We start from the raw sequence: 16,228 nt of genomic DNA on the forward strand, positions 1-16,228 counted from the left end.
CTCATGAAGACCTCTCTTCATGTCATTCGTGATATTTTATACACTTAGTAAGAGTGAATTACTATAAAGTGAGTGCAACATGTGGCAAAATCTGAACTTCTTGCGAAATTGGACTACCTAACCGTTCAATTGTTATCATATGCCTAAACTCTTCAGCGCATAAACAATTGATTTGGCCTTTCTCGAAGTGAGCCATTTGACGGTATCATATTGGAGTATTGTTTGTGTTTTTGAAAACTCTTTTCGCAAACATTTAAATTACTCTTGAGTAATTAAAATTAATATGTCATCATCATGACGGAGGTGTCACTTTCGAAATCAAGACTCTCTTGATAAAATTTGACTCCCTTTTAAATATGTATGGATGTTAAGTTGTATAATAATCTCAATAATTGTTGTAAGCTTATGTAGGTGAATTAGTAAATCATGTTACCAATCATTGCTACCGAATTATTTCAAAGAAACCGCTTTCTATGAAAGAACGAAACGAGTATAATAATAAATAGAGGATGAAGTGCGCGATGTCATAGAAAATACATTAATAAAAAAGAACGAAAAATAGGAAAAATTAACATTCAATGTTTTAAAAATACTTGTGAAAACATGTTCAACAAGTTTTAACATTTATATAATGATCTCCCACTAAATTATATAAATGATTCCAAGATCCGTCTTTAGACAAAAATAGGCATCGCTTGGGCGAAACATCCCATAATTGTGTAAATTCGGTAAGTCATGTTGACTAATTCTACCTCTAGAACTCTTGGTCGACGAATTTCCTTAAATCCATCTACTAGCCCCGGAATACAAGACCGTCTTATATCCCGTTGAGTCTAACCAATTTTGGCGTGTAATAACCGCTTACCACCCTACTTACTCAAGGTAAAAAGAGAACACCCCGCTTGGGCGAGCGTGGCTCTAATGAACAAGAGATTCATAGGTGTTACTAATTGGTAAGGCTAATCTCAATTTTAGTTATGTGAGTGATCTTATCAATTTAGTCATAAATTCCTTATAAGTGAATTAAGTCGGTGAATGTAAATGACGTGAATTGACAATCGCGAAAATAAAATGCATGTGAATGGCGATTTTGGCATGCGCGAAAATAAAACAAGCAAACATGTAAGTATATGTATAAATCCTAGTATGGCCACCTAGTTAATAAAAACTAGTCTAGTACATTTCGGAAACCAACTCCTTGGTCTCTTGCCTCTTCATACCATAAGTGGCTCTTCCTTGTGGGATTTGGAACACCTTCCAAAAATAGACTCCGTCTCGTTGTAATCCGTCTTTTGGAAACGCCGGTAAAAATAACTATTACTATTGAATTACATAGCTATTCCTATTATACATTAATTAATAAAATAAATAAAACTATTAATGAATTACAAACCGACGATACGAGATCGTATTTAATTACAAACAAATCGATATTCCCATTCATTTCGGGTAATAACGATTAAAATTAACTAGGTCATACTAGGTACAACAAGATAAATACTTTAAATAAATGACAATCATTCATTCAACTTAAATAAATATGCTTAAAATGATGTAAATATGATGCCAAAATCGCCCTATCTATCAATCGTTGGTATCCATCTCGGTTTTTGTGGATTTAATCGATTTTTAACATGTAAAAATCAATAATCAACTCTTAAATCTCATTTAAGTCCAAACTAATTGTCCAAACTGTTTTGAACCTCAAAATTAGTCCTCACTAATTTTATGATAAATAATTAGTTTGATTTGGTGATATTTTGTTAATTTAATCGGTAAAATCACAATATTTAAGTAAAAATCCAAAATAATTGAAAAATTACCCAAAAAAATGAAACAAAAATTTTTAGTATTCTGGAACACTCCCAAGAATACTAAAATGTCAGAAAAATTGCCCCAAAAATCCGGATAAATTTTATGAAGAAAAAGATCCATATTTATTGGTTTTTAACCATAAAAACCAATGAACATCAAAATAAAGTGAAAACACACATGCAAATTCACTTTTAACATTTAAATAATATTTTTAAATGTACATAAATTTATCAAGAGCAGAATCAAAAGTTTCAAAATTATGATTAATTAATTTGACTTTTATCGACTTTTAATTCGAAAAATCAATAAACATGCAAAAAATTCGAACCAACCTTCAACTTTTTGCATAAAATCAGTAGAAAACATGCATGAACTACCATAAAAAATTCATGCACCGAATCAACTTTTAACTAATTTTAGTCAATTTTTAACTAAAATACGACATTTTGACTCGGTTTTCTACCAAAAAACATTAAAAAAAGCAAAATAACTTCAAAAATCACCAACAAATTCGACAAATCTTTTGAGATCAATAGGTATGCATGTCCCAAAAATTTCTTGCTAAAACCTCTTCTAACACAATTTTTGAGTTTTTATAAATTATCACATAATTCATTAAAATGCTTAAAATCAACATGCAAATTACAAGCCTAAGCTCTGATACCACTTGAAAGATCATAGATCCATACTAGACTCTCTAATAAAAATTAATTTATCTCATAAATTGTCATTTAGGTGATCTATGTAACATACATGCTAATATGAAAGCATAAAAATGAAAGTATGAGGAAAAATAATTTCCTTACATTGATTTAGTGGTAAAAAGGGCACAAACTAGTTCACCTTACTAGTTTGTTCTTGAGCTATATGAATATGGAAGATCCTCCAAAACCAACCTCCAAAGTAGAAGGTCTCCTTCCTTAATCCACCCAAGAACTTACCCAACAACCTTACTAATATTAACTAGATATAAGTAAGACTACTCTTGATAATATGTAGATATTACTTACATCTTAGTAATTATTTATTTTACTAACATATCTTAGTAAAATGATTTTATTGGTTTTTTTTAGAGAGAAAAGACCAACAAAACTTTCACATGCAAATGCACAAAATGAGGTAGTGTGTACAAATGAGCAAATGTTGGTTCATAAAAAGGAGGAAAAGTGGCGGGTTGGTGAGGAGGAGTGTAGGAGTGAATCTCTTATTTTTTTATCAATCTTACATCACATGCAAAATCATTATAAGATAACTTATGGAAGAATATAAAGTAAGGTGAAATGATTATGTGAGTAATCATCCACTACTCTTATTTTACACGGTCCACTTGACCATTTACGGGTCCATGTTGGTTCTTATATTTGTCACACAAATCCGTGTAATTTTTATTTTAAACATCGTATCATGTTTAAATACTTCCATAATTAATTCGTCCAATTCACTTCGTAAATATACGTGTACCACTACACATATTATTTACGTACTAATATTAATCACATTAATCAATTAGTACAATTTTAGTAAATTAATAGTTAATTAACTAAAACCCGTTTCCCAAAACTTATTATTTAATTATCGCATAATTAAATAATAACTGCCGGTCCTCGAGTTCGCAACTCGAAATCTCTCTAAAAATAATCGACTAACCTCTTAGTCTATAAATCAAGGGACTAAACAAATTGTATCTCATACAATTAATTAGTTATCAATTGGGGTTCGTTTCTTTAGGTGTGACCGAAAGGGGTCAGTTGATCACCGCCGTCTCACGACAATAACGTCAAACTCTAGTCAGCCAACCGTTATCGATTTACGTTAATCAACTGACGAGGATCAAATAATTAAATATCTGATGATATTCTATTAATGAGATTTATTATGTTAACGCACTATTGTGGAGGACACTAACTCCAACAGAAGCCACTCTCGCAAGTGACTCCACTCAGCCAGGGACGCACCCCGAAGATCACAGACAATTATTCATTAATCACAATACTTCTATCAACAACCACCAAATCAGAAACCAACATGATAATTACTGAAGAGTTTATAGATCTAAAATACTCGGGGGGGGGTGTGAATTGAGGATTTAAAACTTTTGAAAGCTTTTTCGATTATGTGTATATAATTGATTATTTAAAGTTTATTGATTAAACTTTAACTAATCAACTAATGAATGATTAAAACAAAGTAAACGAAAGAATGAAAGAGAAGAGACACACGGTTTTTGAAGTGGTTCAGTTTCACAAATCGAAACCTACGTCCACTATTCTCGATTAATAAATTTAGTACCTTTCTACGGATTACAAATTTACTGACCCAACTCGTACAACTAACTCTAGCTGTAACTCAATGAGTACCGTTAAATACTCGAGTGACTAACTTACGCTAATAAGAAAGCACTAATAATTCTACTAAAAGTTCACGTTAATGAACGAGTAAGAAATCAAATAAGCAATATTATCTTATAACGATAACAATAAGAACGAATGCACAAGTTTATAAATCACACGACCTTTTTTGAAAAATATCAAAACGCTTTTTTCTCTAAAACACGGTTTTTTGCTTTTTGAAAATATATGAAAGTTATGCTCAAAGGTCTTAACTTTTAATGATGTAAAGTATGGAGTATTTATAGTAAAAGAGGAACAAGGGTTTTGGTTTGTTTAAAACCCTAAGTGCCGTGGAAGTCTTGTAAAGCAAGAAAGAATTAGGTTAAATCTTTCCTTAATTCTTTTCCAAGACTTGCCTTAATAAATAATATCTTCCTATCTTAACAACTCACCAATATCTTGGAGATTAGGAAAGATAATATAAGGAGATAAAGAAATCTCTAACAAATATTATCTTAATACCTTAACCCTTATTCAACCAAAGGTTTATTGCACAAGAAAGAAATTACTATTCACGTTTTACTATTCACAACACTATTCACGCGGCACTATTCACGCAGCACTATTCATCCTTAATATTTTTATAAGATAGAAAAGAATAAATCAAATAATAAAGAGATAACAAATCTCTAATCAAATATTATTTTAAAGATTTACTCAATCTTTTCCTTCTATCTTTGCAAAAATAATATCTTATAAGTTAGGAAAGAATAAATCAAAATAATATAAAAGAGATATTAAATCTCTAATCAAATATTATAAAGATTTACACAAAACCCCAACTTGTACAAAGAGTAACCGTGTATGAGAAAGAAACGACTCATAAGCCCAATCCTCTTTCACGAAAACCCTAGGTAAGATAAATTAGATTTAGGGTTTTTAGAGTATGTAGAAACTAGAAACCCTAATTAGCAAGATGCCTCAACTCATAAGTTGATTCAATCATAATTACTAATTATAAGCTAATAGTAAAACCATACTCAATATAAAAATAAGCTCCCTTGTAAAATAAATACTTTTACTAAAACATTCAAAACGGTTTTTCAAAAACAATTTAAAAACTATTTTGTCGTGTGTTTTATAAAATTCACATCTCAATGTTATAGTAGAAGAGCTATAACATTGAGCTCTTATATAAGTAATGTTATAGCTGTGAGGCTATAACTTTACCAATGTAAGAAGTCCATTCTTACGTTATCATTACGAGATAATCACCTACGCTATTCTAATCTTCGTTAGGAGATCTTCGAATGTAGGCTACTTCATTATTCAAGCTTGATCAATCTTTAGATGAGCTTTATCTTCTCATGACGCTTGAATAACTCTTTCACTATCTTGTAATATCTTGATCCGTGATTGAGGGCTTGATCACAATATGTTCTTGTATACTTCCATCACAATTCTTTAATGCTTGCGATTGTAAGTCCAATCTAAAAGACTAAAGAAACAATTACGGTATATAGAATATAAAGCACTCTTGACATCATCAAAACATAAACATATATATCTATATGGTTCAACAAATTCCCCCTTTTTGATGATGGCAAGTCTCCTAAAATTGTGACTAAGTATAAAGTTTCCCCTCAATATAATACCGTCATCTTTATAGATAAAGATCAACGCAAGATCAAACAATTATATACAAAGTATAGCATCTAAGGACCTTAAGAGATTAAAGGTCTTGACAAGGAGCAAGCTTAGGCAAATACTAAATCATGGTAATTTCTTCCCCCTCTTGACATCATCGAAAAGACGAGAACAGACATAAAACGACTAGAATGATGTCAACTGAGGCAAGAAATATATATTAATCAAAGCACATATTATAGTATAAGAACGATTTCAACATAAGAAAGCTCTATAAAGTGTGTAATACAAACAAAGATGAGTATAGATTTTTGTAAAAGAGAATGAAAATAGTCACTCAGCTAACTACGACCTACAGAAGCATGCATGCAATCTAACATGATAGATATCTCTAGCTACCGTACATATACACTCCAACCAATCGAGGTCCAAAACCCATGCCCAGGACTTACATATGAATGTGAGGTAAGGTAATTGGGTAAGAAGGGGTAAAATAATTTGGATATGTGGAGGTAAAAGCCAAGCTAGCACCGAACACAACCAAAAGTAACCAAATTCCACTATTCAACCCAACTTGCAAAATGATGCACAATGCCAAGTATGGCACAACTCACTCACATCAACAAGTACTTCTCCTCAAGTAATATGGAAATAAATAAGAATAGGAGTAATAAGAGATTTCTGCTTTTCCATCTTTTATAATAACATTTTTCTCCTTTTTTATCGTATATTTTTTTCATTTCATTTTTTTCTTCCTTCCTTCCAATATTCATCACAACACCAACCAAATTGACCACAACAAGACTTCCAAATATATCAACAAGACTAACTTGACAAGGGTAGGCCATATGGAATGTAGTTGAATAAATAGGTCAAAACAAGACAAATTTGGCTAATGTGAGATTAGTAGGTAAAACGTAAAGGAAGGGCCGCCTCTCCACATGTATCACCACCACAAACCCGAGTGTATACAGGTAATAAGAGACAAATTTCATGCTTATGCAATTTGATGTTACATGCCATGTAAGGAGTACTACTCACATCCTAAATGAAACCAATCATGAATGTCATTGGTTTATGAAGCTCTAAACCTTAGAATATATATGTGAATAACAAGAAATATGGTTTGTATACAACACAAAATATAACAGACTAGCAAATGGAATATTCTCATAAGATAGTAAAATACTATACATGAATATACTTGCAACGGAAAATACGAACACAGTCATACAATCTCGTCAAATCTAGTCAGTCATACGGGAAATAAAATATTTATGACAAGTTTAGTTGCCACCAATTAAACCAATTTCCAACCGTAAAATCTCAAAATGTTCTCTAGCCAATGCTTTGGTAAAAATGTCAGCCCATTGTTTTTTAGTACTACAAAATTCGAGTTTTATATTCCTTTTCTCAACATGGTCTCGTATAAAATGGTGTCTAATTTCAATGTGTTTGGTACGCGAGTGATGTGAGGGGTTTTTGGAAATTGTTATAGCACTCGTATTTTCACATAAAATAGGAATACAACCTACATTAACACCATAATCACATAACTGTTGCTTAAGCCATAATAGTTGAGTACATACCAGTCCTGTAGTGATATACTCGGCTTCAGCAGTTGAAAGGGCAACTGAATTCTGCTTCTTTGAACCCCACGTTATAATGCAAGGTCCAACGAATGTGGCAACACCTGACGTACTTTTCCTGTCAAGAGAACATCCTGCGTAGTCGGCATCAGAATAACCGACTAGATCGAAATTGTACTCCATTGGATACCATAAATAAAGCTTAGCCGTTCCAATTAAGTATCGTAAAATCCTTTTTACGGCCGTCATATGCGACTCTTTGGGAGATGATTGATATCTCGCACAAACGCATACGCTAAACATGATATCTGGTCGACTTGCGGTCAAATATAACAATGACCCAATCATACCTCGGTAAGTTATTTCGTCAACTGACTTACCGTCTTCATCTAGTGTTAACTTCTTATTTTCGACCATTGGAGTAGACATAGCATGAGAATTTTCCATTTCAAATTTTCGAATTAATTCCTTGATATACTTCTGTTGATGGATTTTAATGCCTTCATTAGTTTGTTGTATTTGCAGACCTAGGAAGAATTTCAATTCTCCCATCATACTCATCTCGAACTCGGAAGTCATCAACTCAGAGAAATACTTGCACTACAACAAATAAGGTAATTGGCGACCATATAAGGCGACTGAGAACAGTCGCCATTACGAATAAAGCGACTAAGACCCGTCGCCCGCACTTCGTAGCTGGGTTTGGTCGCTTTTGGCGACAGCGTTAAATCGCCAATTTTGGCGATCGAATTTTTTAAAGCGGGCGACCGAAATTCGTCGCCAAAGTTGGCGACTGTCATTAGTCGCTAAAAAGGCGACTGCTATTAGTCGCTTTACTAAAATCCACGTCATCTCAATATTGTTAAAAAAGGCGACTGCTTTTGGTCGCCATTTTGGCGACTGTTTTTGGTCGCCATTTTGGCGACTGATTTCCGTCGCCAAAACTACTGTTTTCCGTCGCCAATGCCCATAAAATAAATTCATGATCAGAGACTTAGCGACGGTTTCCCGTCGCCAAATGCCCAGTGTCTGTCGCCAAATTTACATGTTTTTTAGCCTAAAAATCGTTTTTGACCTAGCCAAATACGTAAAAACCTGCAAATAAACCAACATTTCCAGCAGAGAACACATGGGAAGCCAACACAACCAAACTTGATAAAGAAAATCATGTTCCATACACACAACTACGAGTTCTACGAGTTTTGGTCATCTAACATTATCCGGGAATAACATGTTTTCTAAAAAACTACATAACAGGGAAACTTGCTCCCGCTCCACTACCACCTCCATGATTAGGATCTCTAGGATCCTTTGGTTGGGCGCCACCCGGTGTTGCAATTGGCGAAGAAGGAGTTCATCCGGTCCATTTCATCCTTCATCCTCTTAATTTCAAAGATCTCTCTCGGCATCCCGCCTCTCCCTCTCGGCATCCCGCCTCTCCTCGGCGGCTAATTGAGCTTGGAGCACACTCACGACACTTGGGGTATAAGGTTGTTGTTGGGAGGAAATTGACCCTCTTCTTCTTGTAGGAGGGTAGAAAATCTCCTTTGCCGACCCGGCTCCATACACATCTCCTCTTTGGAACCCCTCAACAAGATCAAACCATAGCTCATTGTCATCAATTTCCGGGTTGTTCTTCCTACGGACAAGGAATTGTTCCTAAAAAATTGATAAAACATTAATGGTTAGAGGTTACTTATCTAAAAATTGATAAAACATATACTTTAAAAAGCTAAGAAATTTTTATTTTTTGACACTTACATATAATCATTGATCTTTTTCCTTCGCGAAGATCAACTTGCCCTTGCTTGTCTTCTTTGCGTGAGTGTCAACAAAGAGATCAACAATCGTGGGTACCTTACCCTTATTCTTCTTGGTCTTCCGGAAAAAAAACAAGGAAATTGTTACTCAAACATGATAATTAATGAGACTAATTAAATTAGAAGACTATTAAATTAAAAGCTAAGACAAATAACTTACATCTAACACCACACGATCATGAAAAGATTGAGACCCTCCATAATGAGTAGGCTCAACTTCCGCATCCTTATCTCCTCCTTTCCTGTTGATCTTGTTCCGGGCCGATGCTTCCTTGAACTCAGGACTGTTCCGGTACTTGGTATATTCCTCATATGACGAACCTGTAATCAATAAAATAACAATTATTAATTAATATATTTTCAAAATATGTAATGAATTTTAACTAATTACGGGTATTAAAAGAAACTAAATACCTTTCATGAAAGATGGCGCCTTCTTCCTCTTAGACACCTTATACATGTTGTCCCTTAGCCTCTTCTTGCCAACGTCATTATACCTTTGCCAAACTAGGCGCTCAAGGTTGGTTGGCCAATAGAACACACGCTACAAAAAGTAAACATATAGATGAGAAACAAATTAATAATAAGGTAAAAAGAATAAATAAATTATATTTAATAATATATATTTTATAAATAGATACCCGGAAGTTGTTGAACCACATCTCCTTATCTTCATCACTAGCGTTACTCCAACAAGTAACGCCGTGTGTCATGTTCTCTTGGGTGCTATTAGTCACACCACGAACAACTGTTTGACTTCTAAACCTGAAATCAAACATGTTAAAAACATAATTATATAGGAAAAAAAAATAATGTATAATTAACATATGTCTAAAAAAAGTCATTTATTACTAAATAAAAAAATTACAAAATAGAATGAATAAAAAATTACCAAAGACCATTCGGATCAAGGATCATCCTGTTGTCAGTATGTCGGGGTATAGCAACCTCCTCCTCCTCCTCACTCACCTCCGTAGTAGAACGGTCAACGTCCTCCTCCTGCTCTCGGGAGCTACTACCTCCCTCACTATAGCCTCCGCGCTGCCTACTTCCTCCAGGAGCCATGTGTACTACATACAATTGAATAAAAAGTGTTAGCAAATATTACAGGATAATTATTATAAGATACAAAAAAATAAAACCTAATAAACAAGTATAAAAGACAAAATAAAACCTTCTCTTACTCATCATCATCATCATCCTCATCTTCTTCTTCTTCTTCTTCTTCTTCCTCTTCCTCCTCCTCCTCTTCTTCTTCTTCTTCCCCCTCTTCTATCCCATCCCTCTCCTTATCATTCTCTTCTTCTTCCTCTTCTAACTCCTCCTCCGCTTCTATCTCATTTGCATAAATAATTTCATCATGATCAACTGGGGACAAAATCTGCTTCGATACAACCTCTTCTTGGAAAAAAGATGTATCAACTTCTGATCGTGCCTTTGTTTTAAAAACGGCCCACCATTGCTTTTGTTGTCTATCATTGCTTGTGCTCGGAAGAGATGCAAAATAAACTTGATGAGCTTGTTGTGCAAGTATAAATGGGTCATATTGAGAGTAGGTTCGAGTATGATTCACTTCCACGAGTTTGTAACGATCATGGACTCTCGTTCCAGCTACGGAATTATCCCTCCATTGAATCTTGAATAAGACGGTTTTATAACTCCTATCCCGGCCATTGTAGCAAAACTCAAAGATATCCTCTAATATGCCATAATAATCATTGCCATCAAGAGAAGAAATAGTAACGCCGTAGTTGCATTTAGCCTTACTTTTGCCATAGTCAAATGTTTGAAACTTAAACCCATTAATTGAATATCGATTCCACGTCACAACCTTTCGAGAAGGACCCAAAGCCAAGCTTCTTATCACATCATCTTGAATATTTAGCTTACATACATGCTTCCGAAACCAGGCTGGAAATTGATCCTCATGCTTATGCCAAACATCCTCTCTGTTCACATTAGGGTGATCTTTAATGAAATCTGTCACAAATTGAGCTTCATATGGCTCCAAAACCTCACAATTAGATAGCACATAAAGGTGGGCACGGTTATACTCCTTGTCATCCGTAAATCTTGTTCCCCAACCGATGAACACCCTATTTCATCCTGCATTTGGAAACACTTGGGTATACTTGTGTCTAGTTCATCCGCTTCATCAATATTCAAGTATTTTGCTTTGGTCTCAATATGTTTTTCAAAATAAAGAGAGCAAAAATTGGCAATCTCTTCCGTTAGGTAGGCATTGCATATAGAACCTTCCACACGAGCTTTATTACCAATTTTTTTCTTCACATGATTAAGAAACCTTTCGAAAGGATACATCCACCTATATTGGACGGGTCCACCAACTTTAGCTTCATATGGCAAATGGATAGGTAGATGCTCCATCGAATTGAAAAAAGAAGGCGGAAATATCATCTCAAGTTTACACAAAATTTCTGGTATTTGGTCTTCTAAACGACTCATGTCCTCAACTGATATCGTGGAGGAACATAAATCTCTAAAAAATTGACTTATTTCTCAGAATCGCATTCCAAACTCGTAGTCGGGAGTAAATTTTTAAAAGCCACGGGTAATAAGCGCTCCATGAAAACATGACAATCATGACTTTTCAACCCTTTCAACTTCAGTTCCTTCAAATCAACACAACGGCTCAAATCGGATGCATATCCATCTGGAAACTTCAAGTTTCCTATCCAATCGCACAATACCTTTCTTTGAGCTTTGTCAAGAGTAAATATGGCTTTTGGTTTAGCCCCATCCTTACGAATATGAAGTTTAGGACGATCACAAAATTTCTTCAATTCTATTCTTGAATTAATATCATCACGTGTCTTTCCTTTTACATCCATAATCGTATGAATAAGTAACTCAAAGAAGTTCTTCTCTATGTGCATCACATCCAAATTGTGTCCGATCAACATTGTTTTCCAAGAGGGAAGCTCCCAAAAATACTTCTTTTAAACCAACCATTTTTTTTTTTTTTTCAACTCTTTAAACTCTTCTTCACCCCATCGACGCTTGTTGGCAAATCACGTATGACCTCCCATATCTCATCCCCTTAGAGTCGAACCGGAGCATTGTCACGCACCTCCTTACCTTTTAAGAAAGATTTCTTGTTCTCTCTATGAATATGTCCATCCGGTAAGAAACATCTATGACAATCAAACCAACTAATTTTTTTGGAATTAGGAAGATAAAATGCTTTACTCCTATCCATGCAATAAGGACATGCCTTTCGCCCCGGTTTGCCCATCCCGATAGCATACCATATGCGGGAAAATCATTTATAGTCCATAACAATGAAGCTCTTAGTTGGAAATTTTGCTTCTTCGACACATCAAATGTTTCTACACCAACTTCCCACAAATACTTCGGTTCCTCCACCAACGGTTGTAAATAAACATCCGGATGGTTTTTTGGGTTATCGGACCGGAAATAAGTAAAGAGAGGAAAATAAATTGTCTTTTCGCACAAAGCCAAGGAGGTAAGTTGTACGGCGTGGTCATTACGGGCCAACATGAGTAGTTTCTACCAAACTCACCAAAAGGGTCAAACCCATCCGTACACAAGCCAAGTCTCACATTGCGAGGTTCCTCGGCAAAATCGGGATATAACCTATCAAAACGCTTCCACTCCTCCCCGTCACTCGGATGACACATCTTTCCTGGTGTACGAGGATTTTCTTTGTGCCATCTCATTTGGTTGGCAAGATTTTTCGTGGCATACATTCTTTGAAGTCTAGGAGCTAATGGAAAATAAATTAATGTGTTTTCTGATATTGGTTTCTTTCTCTTTCCACTCTTTTTATTACCCTTCTTCCCCTTCAAAACAATATTTCCTTCACTTGTCTCATATCTATCCCTTTGACATTTCTTACATTTGTCAAGCAAAGCATCATCTTTCCAAAAAGCATACATCCTTTAGGACATGCATCAATCTTTTCATGTGGAAGTTGAAGACCTTTGACCACTTTCTTGGTATTATAGAAATTTCGGGTCATAACATTATTATCGGGTATAACATCCTCAACCAACGTAGCAATACTATCAACGGCTTTAAATGGCATATTATACTCACATTTTAAAGAAACTATCCTGGATGCAACTTGTAACAATGTCATTCTACTCCCCTCATATAAGGTTTTTTCGGAAGCACTTAGCATGTCAAAAAAGGCTTTTGCTCTTGGGTTTGGTTGTTCTTCATCAATCATTGGTACACGGTCGTCATTAATGAAATCATTAGACTGAAAGGCATCAAGTACCATTTCTCTATATGGGTTCTCATTTTGTTGGATTTGAGGCTCTTCGGGATAATATTTTTCTCCATGGGAGATCCAATTGTAGTAGTTTGGAAAAAAACCATTTGTAACAAGATGCTCTTCTACTTCAATGTCAAATAAATATTTTAAGTTTTTACATTTAGTACAAGGACACCTAAGTTTATGTTGTTCCAAATCATATGAATCTTGACATCTAGCAAATTCAATAAATCCACGAACTCCCTTTACAAATCTAGCGATAGGACGTTTCTTCTTATCTACTCTTTCTTCGTACATCCAACTACGTTCAGATCTCTTCATTTTAATCTATAAGCAATATATAGCAAACTAACCATTTTAAATAATAATATTTAATTTCAACAAAAAAAGCAATGGTTATCTCATCCTCCATTTTATGCTAATTTCAAGATTTCAATTGGGTCCTTATCACTCCAACCTAAACCCATCAATGTACGTTTCAAGTCACTAGCAAACACACATTTGTGAATTATTAATGAGAAAAAATTCGGCAAAGAATTCCCCTTAGTTCTCCAAATACACAATGTGGAAAAGATACATATTCCACATATGTATTCAGAGAACATTGGAGAAATTTGCAACCAAATTCTTTTCTCATTAATAAAATCACAACTATGTGTTTACTACCTAAGTGACTTGAAACGTAAAAGACAAATCCCAAAATGGGGACTATTCAAGAATTGCTCCTAATGAGTAATTCTTGAACGGGTACTAGGTCATTAAACAAGTTGTCAAACTTATAAGGCAAATTTATACAATTCCCTAATCAAATGACATTACTAATTTAACAAATTTATACATCATGCTCATTCTATTCAAGAAAAATGCTAATTAATTAACAAAAATGCTAATTAAATCATTCTAACTTAATTAATTTGGTTAATTATACAAGTTGTCAAAAATGCTAATTTCTAACCCTAACTCAAATTAATTAACAAAAATGCTAATTAAATCATTCTAACTTAATTTGGTTAATTATAAGGCAAATTTATACAATCCTAACATTATACTACCTTCATAAAACTATACTACCTTCAACAATACTACTTCAATATTACTAAAACTAAGCATCACTAATCAAATCACATTACTAATTTAACAAAAACCACAATTTCTACCTTCATAAAACTATACTACCTTATACAATCCCCTAATCAAATCACATTACTAATTTAACAAAAACCCCAATTTCTAACCCTAACTCAAATTAATTAACAAAAATGCTAATTAAATTACAACTACATACAATAATAAGCATCACTAATGTATAAATTACAACTAGATACTAAATAAACATCACAACTTAAACAAAATATGAAGGATTGAAGTAATTAAATCGATTTGAGTCGAAAACAAACCTTTATTATAAACAAAGGGTCGGTAGGGATGTAGTGTGCGGATGGCGGCGGCGAGTGGTGGCGTCCGGTGGTTGTAGTTGGTGGTGGCGTCGGATCGTCGGACAAACTGCTGCGTTTTTTTTTTTTTTTAAGTTGTGATTGAAGTGAATGAAGGGGACGGGGTGAAGAAATTGGCGAAAAAAAAATAAACAGAGGGTTGGCGACCGTTTTTGGTCGCCAAATTGGCGACGGGTTTTGGTCGCCAAAATTGGCGACTGATTTCGGTCGCCAATTTGGATAATATTGCGTCGCCCGTGGATTTCATACGGATTTTTGGATAAAAAGGTATAGTCGCCAAATTGGCGACGGATAGTGGTCGCCCGTTTTTTTTTTCCTGTCGCCAATTTGGCGACTGTAGTATGTCTGTCGCTTTTATCGTGTTTTCTTGTAGTGTTGCACAAGCTTCGGTTGGTCGATCCAAAGATAATGTCATCGACGTAGATTTGAACAACCAAAAGGTCAGAACCCTCGGATTTTAGAAATAGAGTTTTATCAACGGATCCTCTATTGAATCCACTGTCAAGTAGAAACTTAGATAATCTGTCGTACCATGCCCTAGGTGCTTGCTTTAATCCATATAAGGCTTTATCTAACTTGAAGACATGATCTTCAAATTTGCTATTCTTAAATCCGGGGGGTTGTTCAACGAAGACTTCTTCCTGTAGATACCCATTTAGAAATGCTGTCTTGACGTCCATCTGGAAGAGCTTCATTCTTTTATGTGCAGCGATTGCTATCAGAAGTCTAATAGCTTCAAGACGAGCAACAGGTGCGAAAGTCTCGTCATAATCTATTCCTTCTTGTTGATTATATCCTTGAACCACCAATCTTGCTTTGTTTCTGATAATGACTCCGACATCATCTAGTTTGTTCCTAAAGACCCAACTTATTCCAATGACAGATCGATCCTTTGGTCTAGGAACTAAGTGCCAAACCTTGTTTCGTTTGAACTGTTGTAGCACTTCTTGCATAGCTATAATCAAATCTGATTCTGCAAGAGCTTCATTAATATTCGTTTGTTCGATCATGGATAGAAAAGAGTAGAAGGAGCAGAATTTATTTAAGGATAATCTCGTTTGAACACCCTTCTTAATATTCCCTTGAATATTGTCCATGGGGTGTGAGCTCTTGTATTTCCATTTTGTTGAAGTACTTGATTCTTCATCGTTATTTGAGCTTGACTCAACTTCATTTGGATCGGAATTGGAGGAAGTTCCCCCTGAATCCAATACGGGTGTTGTATTAGAGCCATTTATAACTTCGGACTCTACACCTTGATTTGGATCCAATGTTATAGTAACATCACCTATAACATTAGTTTGGGAGTCCT

The 16,228-nt window shown here is 34.6% G+C and overlaps 1 protein-coding gene across 1 annotated transcript; it reads right to left on the reverse strand.

Moving 5' to 3' along the window:
* Positions 1-9,148: 9,148 nt before the first annotated feature.
* LOC141644475 (uncharacterized) lies at positions 9,149-14,975 on the reverse strand. The gene is made up of 6 exons (XM_074453959.1): positions 14,860-14,975; positions 10,094-10,271; positions 9,843-9,966; positions 9,616-9,745; positions 9,362-9,522; positions 9,149-9,259 (listed from the first exon to the last, which is right to left on the reverse strand). Exons 2-6 carry the CDS (start codon positions 10,264-10,266, stop codon positions 9,149-9,151), a joined length of 699 nt encoding a protein of 232 aa, XP_074310060.1. The 5' UTR covers positions 10,267-10,271; positions 14,860-14,975.
* Between the last annotated feature and the right edge of the window lie 1,253 nt (positions 14,976-16,228).

This window comes from Silene latifolia, chromosome 1 (assembly GCF_048544455.1).
Source record: "Silene latifolia isolate original U9 population chromosome 1, ASM4854445v1, whole genome shotgun sequence".
Classification (NCBI taxonomy): Eukaryota; Viridiplantae; Streptophyta; class Magnoliopsida; order Caryophyllales; family Caryophyllaceae; genus Silene; species Silene latifolia.

What these genes read in the sequence shown, in the direction of transcription:
- LOC141644475 (XM_074453959.1), bottom strand. Translation starts at nt 10,266, where the DNA reads ATGGCTCCTGGAGGAAGTAGGCAGCGCGGAGGCTATAGTGAGGGAGGT. An exon ending in CTTGATCCGAATGGTCTTTG is followed by an intron (nt 9,967 to 10,093) that starts GTAATTTTTTAT and finishes GTTTGATTTCAG; the next exon opens with GTTTAGAAGTCAAACAGTTG. An exon ending in ATGATCGTGTGGTGTTAGAT is followed by an intron (nt 9,260 to 9,361) that starts GTAAGTTATTTG and finishes TTTTTCCGGAAG; the next exon opens with ACCAAGAAGAATAAGGGTAA.